The following is a 7,909-nucleotide window of genomic DNA, read 5'->3' as shown; positions in this document are numbered from 1 at the left end:
GTTTCAAGTGTAGATATGATAGAGCCCAGTAGGCTCAGGAACCTGTAAACCTGTTGATTGATGGTTGAGAGGCGGGACCAAAGAGCTAAAGCTCAACCCCCGTAAGCACCACTAGGTGAGTACACAGAGGTGTATACACACAGAGGCTTATACACACAGAGGCGTATACACACAGAGGCGTATACACACAGAGGCGTATACACACAGAGCCGTATACATACAGAGGCGTATACACACAGAACAGAAACTTGATAGAACAGATACAGAAACTTGTGTAAGGAATGTTTCAGAACCCTGTATACCACTTATGTAAGACCAATCCTGGAGTATGCAGCTCCAGCCTGGAGTCCATACCTAGTTAAACACAAGACAAAGTTAGAGAAGATTCAGCGGTATGCCACCAGGCTCGTCCCGGAACTGAGAGGATTGAGCTACGAGGAAAGGCTAAAGGAGCTGAACCTCACATCCCTGGAAAACAGAAGAGTAAGGGGAGACATAATAACCACCTACAAAATTCTCAGGGGAATTGACAGGGTGGACAAAGACAAACTCTTCAGCACGGGTGGGACACGAACAAGGGGACACAGGTGGAAACTTAGTACCCAGATGAGCCACAGAGACGTTAGAAAGAATTTTTTCAGTGTCAGAGTAGTTAATAAATGGAATGCACTAGGAAGTGATGTGGTGGAGGCTGACTCCATACACAGTTTCAAATGTAGATATGATAGAGCCCAGTAGGCTCAGGAATCTGTACACCAGTTGATTGACAGTTGAGAGGCGGGACCAAAGAGCCAGAGCTCAACCCCCGCAAGCACAATTAGGTGAGTACAATTAGGTGAGTACAGAGGCGTATACATACAGAGGTGTATACACACAGAGGCGTATACACACAGAGGCGTATACATACAGAGGCGTATACACACAGAGGCGTATACACACAGAGGCGTATACACATAGAGGCGTATATAATCATGCCTCACGGGTTTATTTTAATTCTATGACCAGGCAACACAAATCAGGCAAGAATGAGAGGGGTGGGCTGACTGTATATTTTTTGAATTGCTAGGGAAGCCTTTGGCATAATACCACTTAAGAGACTGGTGCACAAGCTGGAGATAAAGGCAGGAGAGAAAGGGAAGGTACTCCACTGGATAAGGGAGTACCTAAGCAACAGAAGACAGCGAGTTACTGTGAGGATGAAGGTCTCGGAGTTGCGAGGCGTCACCAGTGAAGTCCCACAGGGATCAGTCCATGGGGTCTTCTCTCCATGGCCAGCGCACTGAGGAGTATTTAGTTTGTGTAGCGCCACAGCAGGCAGGAGCCACCGCCACCTACCCGTGGGTAGTGCCCTACACCACATCAACGAACCGCCCACTGAGGAGGATCACTTTGTAAACAAAAAGTATGGTAGCAGTCATTTGGGTCTTAAGCCTCGCTGAATTATAACAATTGACTGAATTATTGACTTTTTCTGATATATGTAAATGATTTCCCAGAGGGAATAGATTCGTTCCTCTCAATGTTTGGTATTGATGCAAAATTTATGAGGAGGATTAACACAGAGGAAGATCGTATGAGGCTACAAGATGACCTAGGCAAACTGAATGAATGTTTCCACAAATGGCTATAAAAGTTCAACCCAAGTGAATGCAATGTGATGAAACTAGGCGGAGGAAATAGGAGGCCAGACACTGGATACCGAACGGGTGATGAAGTTCTTCACGAAACGGATAGAAAAAAAGACCTAGGACTTGATATCACGGCAAACCTGTCTCCTGAGGCCCACATCAAAAGAGTAACATCGGCGGCGAATGCGAGGCTGGGTAACATCAACCTGCTTTCAGGAACACGTGTAAGGAATCATTCAGAACCTTGTATACCACGTATGTAAGGCTAATCCTGGATTATGCGGCACCAGCATGGAGCCCGTACCTTGTCAAGCGCAAGACGAAGCTGGAAAAAGTTCAGAGGTAGGCCATTAGGTTAGTCCTAGAACTAATAGGCATGAGTTACGAGGATAGGCTGCGAGAAATGCACCTCACCTCGCAGGAAGATAGAAGAACTCGGGAGACATGATAACAACATACAAAATTCCCAGGGGAATTGACAGGGTAGATAAGGATGGTTTATCTAACACGGGTGGTACACGCACAAGGAGACACAGGTGGAAGCTCAGTACCCAAATGAGCCTCAGAGACATTAGGAAGAACTATTCAGTTTCAGAGTAGCTAGTAATTTGAATGCACTAGGAAGTGATGTGGTGGAGGCTGACTCCATACACAGTTTGAAATGTAGATATGATAGAGCTCGAGAAGCTCAGGAATCTGTACACCAGTAGATTGATGGTTGAGAGGCGGGACCAAAGAGCCAAAGCTCAACCCCCGCAAGCACACTAAGGTGAGTACAACTAAGTGAGTGGTGAGTACACAGAGAGGCCTTACCCGTCCCCACTTTAAAGAATCATGTTATCCTTCAGGTACGGCAGACGCTGAATAAGCTCAACAACCAGATGAAGAAACAAAGGTGACATCATGGCCAGCACACTGAGGTACATTTAGGTTGTGTAGCGCCACAGCAGGCAGGAGCCATCCCCACCTACCCGTGGGTAGTGCCCTAACCCCCCCACCCCTCCCCGCACCACATCAACGAACCGCCCACTGAGGAGGTTCACTTTGTAAACAAAAAGTATGGAAGCAGTCATTTTAGTCCTAAGCCTCGCTAAATTATAACAAAACTTCCCAAAATATCTCATACATTTATTGTTCTTCAACTATTTAGTATGTACAAAGTGTCTAGTCACATAAGACCTGTTCAATTAATAATATTCGATTAAAGAAATATTGCGTAAACGCACCCGCGGTACTATTATATCTGACAATACCCAGCCAATACTGTGTAAACGTACCCTCGGTAATGTTATCTCTGACAACACCCAGCCAATACTGTGTAAACGTACCCTCGGTAATGTTATCTCTGACAACACCCAGCCAATAAATGTGTTCATTACTATCAGCCTCGGAAACAGCTTTACCACGAAACCTTTTAATAAAGATGTCATGAGGGAGGTGAAAACAAATATTAATTGTCGAAAAGTAGGGTAATGGAGTAATGGTAATGGTAATGAAGATGAAGAACGGGTTCTTTATCAGGAACTAACTTAACCATGTTTTGCAAATCTTCTTACGGAAATAGGGAAGATGAGCGCTAACATCGATAATGGAGACATAAGACCTCCATTAGGTCTCAGCCAGAGATGAATGCCATGGACGGCTGGTATGAGGGTGGCCATCAAGAACGACCCTGAGGGCAGGGCTAAAAGATTTGTGGGGGAAGAGACGAATGTAGAGAGTGGGGATGGTGTCCGGTGGGATCAATACTGCCAGTTAAAGGGATGAGAGACAGTGAAGCATGGCAAGTGACCATGCATCGAGCATGAACATGAAAGGGGAGGGAGGAAGAGACTTGGCAATGGAGATGGGAGTCGAGAAGTAGACTGCAGAGGAACAGGAAAATGAGGTGCATCAGTCGAAGTTTCAGTAGGGACACCCTGGAAACGGTTCCGGAGCACCGAGTTGAAAAGTGAGTAGGTCTGAGGCTCTTGACGAGCAGTGCAAATATTAGTGACGTCCTTGAAAAGGCTTAAGCACCATAGTTGACGCCATGCTCTGGAGAAAGGAATGTTTTCTGTGTGTTTGAGGTGCGAATAAACTGTTCCATCTGACAGTGAGCACAGGCAACCGAGTACTCCGGGTGGGCCCAAGTAGCTTTAACATTGAAAGAATCTTTACAAAGAGGGCAGGAGAACAATACACTTTAGCAACTCGAAACTCAATGGGCAAACGGGCAACGAGTGTTGCACTGGAAGTGGGGAAAGACGTCTCAACAAAACACTTGACTCCAAGGAAAATTGAGGTCGGGAGAGTAGAACTATAAAAAGTTATTTTTGCAATGTGAATGTGGACAGCATGCTTACCCTGCGAGGGCGGGTGAAACTGTCAACCTAGACAACTGAGTATCCTTGGAACTGCTAGAACCTAAATGAACTGCGGCATTTGCCAGAACCTCAACAGAATGTATGTATGTAGATGGCAGCTTTGCCTATTCTTAATTTTTTGCCTCTCAACTCCCTTGCATGACAGTCGAGAGCGGAAGATAATATTCTATCTATTTACCAGCCACAAGCGACAATTTCGCTGAAGATCATTGTACATCCTCATCAACACAATTCATATGAAAACATTTAGTCTATTTAAGTGGACTAAAGATATTATGGAACGTGTAAAGCATTAGAGTTGACCCGAGGGCGATTACGATGAGGAATGAGGCACATCTGTGATAAGTAATGAGGAAATCGTAATGCGATGAAAAGAAAATCACAGTGGGGTGACGTAAGAGCCACTACCACGGAAGTTGCAGTTTGAATAGAGGATTGAATATGATCAGTGGACAGTGCCGAGTCAGAGACCAAGAACACGGAAGCAGTTGAGCAAGTAGGGAGCTCTTTTGAGAGAGAGTAGGTGCTACATAGTCTCCCCGGGTAGGTGCCTTCTTTTGATAATTGCCTACTTTAAGAGAGAGTAAGAGAGAGATGGGAGTCAAAGATATTATGATGTACAACATTCCATGTATGTACTTTCTCAACTCAATGTACTTTCTAGTAAATAAATAAATCAATAAATAAATAAATAAAAAATCACTTTCTTCAAAACCCATCCCACAACCGAGCTCAACAAAGGAAGGTAACCACATGACCCTATGAACCCAAGGGAAAGTATGTGCAAATAACTAGTGTGAACTCTTAACGACCTCCCAGGGATCAATATGAATACTAATCCACTGCCCAAGTGCCACTTGATCCAATTCCAGATAGTCCCCCCTTAGCCAGACTTGGCTGTTGATTCAGTTGGGTCTCACTGAGCCTTCCTTTTTCGATTTACAAAGTACAGTAAGTTCAGTATTCTCTGTTTTCTTCCATCTGCTTTCTTCCAATACATTTTTTGTTGTAATGCTTCATTTAGTGTTGTATGATAAACTTTAAATTTGGCATTTTTAGACCAGACTTGCTTGGAAGGTCAGTCTAGCCCATCAGTAAGCGTCAAGGAGGAGAAGGGGGCAAAGGCGGGCCTCAGGCGTCTTTGCTTCAGGAAGATGGGACTCGTCAGCCTAGAAAGGTAGCTAATCTAGGGAAAAGAAAACCCCTAATTCAAACCTCTGCTGAAATGCAACTAAACCTTGGGAAAGGCTTCGAGAGTCAACCCTGAGGAAAAATCCGGAGTCGGAATCCCTAAGGCGGTTTGCACCCGTTTACAGGTATATTCTGGCAACTTCTGCGACGACACTGGTGCCAAGCATATCAGCGCCTGCCCTTTCCTTCGATCACATCCGTGGCGTGAAGAGTGTGGATATGCTGCATGGGCAACAGCCGATTCTCCATAATTAATGCCCAGGCCTGTGCCCTGGAGAGGACACTTCAACATCACCTTGGCGATGGCTCAACACGGGAAGCAACAGTTACCGGTGATAACTCTAGCACTCAATGAGCAACGCCCGTAAGACAGCTGGGATCAACAATAAAGTACGCAGGCTCCAGATGGACACAGTTGCCCTGCAGGAAACACGTCGGCCCGCGACTGGCAGCATACGGGAGAACTTTACCTTCTTCTGGCTGGGCAAACAACTAGAAGGGCTAAGGGAGCATGGCGTTAGCTTCGCCATCAAGAACAGGTTGATAGTGTCAATAGTACCGCCCACGGAGGGGTCTGCATGGATCAACAAACTTCAGCTTCATACAGCAGCAGAAATGGTCAGCTTCATCAACGCCTATGCACCAACACTGACCTCCTCTACCAAAGCGATGGACGAGTTCTATGATGACCTCGACCTAACTCTCAGAGGCAAACCTCAACAAGAGCCAGTCTTCCTCCTGGGAGACTTTAATGCAAGCGCTGGTTCTGATCACAGCTCTTGGCCTTCCTGCCTCGGCCAGTTTGAATTTGGGAAGATGAATGAGAGTGGGTAGCGCCTCCTGGAGTTCTGTTGTCGTCATGTTCTCTGCATTTCCAATTCCTTCTTCGACACCAAGCCCCAGCATAAGGTTTCCTGGAGACATCTCAGGTATAAGCATTGGCATCAACTCGATCTGGTGCTTACGGGGCGTAACAATCTGAGAAGCGTCAAACTGACCCGCAGCTTCCAGAGCACAGATTGTGACACTGACCACTCTTTCGTCGTTTGCAGAGTAACGTTCCAGCCCCAGAAAATCCACAGAGCAAAGAAGAAGGGAAGACCACGCATTAACGTAAACAAGCCCGTGACCTTCACAAGGTGGAGGAATTCACTGTTGCGCTGGTAAATGCCTTGTACATGTCTTGTACCACTCAGCGATAGCGCAAGTGAGAGGTGGTCACATCTCAGGGGCACTATTTTCAACACTACCATGTCCACCTTCGGTAAGAGGCAGAACAAGTCAGCAGATTGGTTCGAGGCCAGTGCAGAGGAACTGTTATCCCTCGTAGAGGAAAAGAGACGAGCTCTTTCATCCTACAAGAACCTGCCCTCAGAAAGGAACCTACAGGCCCTCCGTACTACCAGCAGTAGAGTTCAACAAACTGCGAGGAGCTGTGCTAACGATTACTGGCTCAGACTCTGTTCCAGCATCCCGACTGCCGCCTCTGTCGGCAACATAAGAGGCCAGCCTGTACAAAGGGATCAAACAGGCAACAGGCCCTACACAAAACAGGACGGCTCTTCTGAAGTCAGCCATTGGAGAGATCATTAAAGACCGTGATCAACAGATGAATCGCTGGGTGGAACATTAATCCGAACTCTACTCCAGAGAGAACTTGATCAGCGTAGAGGCCTTGGATGCAATCGAGTGCTTACCCATCATGGAAGAACTTAACCTTGAACCGACTGTTGGAGAAGTTGAGAAAGCACTGGATTCACGTTCCTCAGGGAAGGCCCTCAGGAGACGATATGATTCCGCCTGAAATTCTCAAGTGCGCTCGTGGAACACTTAAAACTGAGCTTCATGAACTTCTGTGCCAGTGCTGGAAGGAAAGTTTGGTGCTACAGGACATGAAAGATGCAAACATCATCACTCTCTACAAAAAAAAGGTGTCAGAAGCGATGTCCACAACTATCGCGGCATCTCCCTCCTCAGTGTCGTCGGCAAACTCTTTGCTAGGGTCGTCTTGATCAGGCTTCAGATTCTTGCTGAAAGAGTACCCTGAGTCACAGTGCGGTTTCCGAGCAGAAAGGTCGACCACTGATATGGTGTTCTCCCTGAGACAGCTTCAAGAAAAGTGTAGGGAGCAGAGAAAAGCCCCTGTACATCGCCTTCATTGACCTTAGAAAGCCCTTCGACCTCGTGAGCAGGGACGAACTCTTCAAGATCTTAACCAAAATTGGCTGTCCACCCACCCAATTCAGCATGATACAATCGTTCTATAAGGACATGAAGGGAACAGTCGTGTACGACGGCTCAACTTCTGAACCAATGAACATCAACAGTGGTGATAAACAGGGGTGTTTCTTGCTCCAACCCTGTTCGGCATCTTCTTCGCGATCCTCTTCAATCATGCCTTTGGAACAACCACAGAGGGAATCTATCTCCGTACAAGATCTGATAGAAAGCTCTATAATCTATCCAGACTCCGAGCAAATACGAACGTACAGATGCAAATTCTCTGGGCGTCCCTCTTCGCCGTCGACGCAGCGATCACCACACACACAGTAGAAGGCATTCAGCAGCTACTCAACCGGTTTGACCAGCCTGTTTTGTATTCAGCTTGACAATCAGCCTGAAGAAGACACAGGTGATGGGACAAGACGTCAATGAGCAACCCTGTATAAACATCGCAGACTATATGCTGGAAGCGGTCCATGAATTTCTATACCTGGGCTCCAC

General features: G+C 46.5%; 1 protein-coding gene across 1 annotated transcript; it reads left to right on the top strand.

Moving 5' to 3' along the window:
* Positions 1–5,536: 5,536 nt before the first annotated feature.
* On the top strand, positions 5,537–6,019 carry LOC138368455 (craniofacial development protein 2-like). Its single transcript, XM_069330972.1, has one exon. The coding sequence runs from the start codon at positions 5,537–5,539 to the stop codon at positions 6,017–6,019; it is 483 nt and encodes a 160-aa protein (XP_069187073.1).
* Positions 6,020–7,909: the final 1,890 nt, after the last annotated feature.

Source organism: Procambarus clarkii, chromosome 25, assembly GCF_040958095.1.
Source record: "Procambarus clarkii isolate CNS0578487 chromosome 25, FALCON_Pclarkii_2.0, whole genome shotgun sequence".
Lineage (NCBI taxonomy): Eukaryota > Metazoa > Arthropoda > Malacostraca > Decapoda > Cambaridae > Procambarus > Procambarus clarkii.
This window is presented reverse-complemented; position numbering and strand designations above follow the sequence as displayed.

Coding starts and splice junctions, on each gene's coding strand:
- LOC138368455 (XM_069330972.1), top strand. CDS start 5,537: ATGAGCAACGCCCGTAAGACAGCTGGGATCAACAATAAAGTACGCAGG.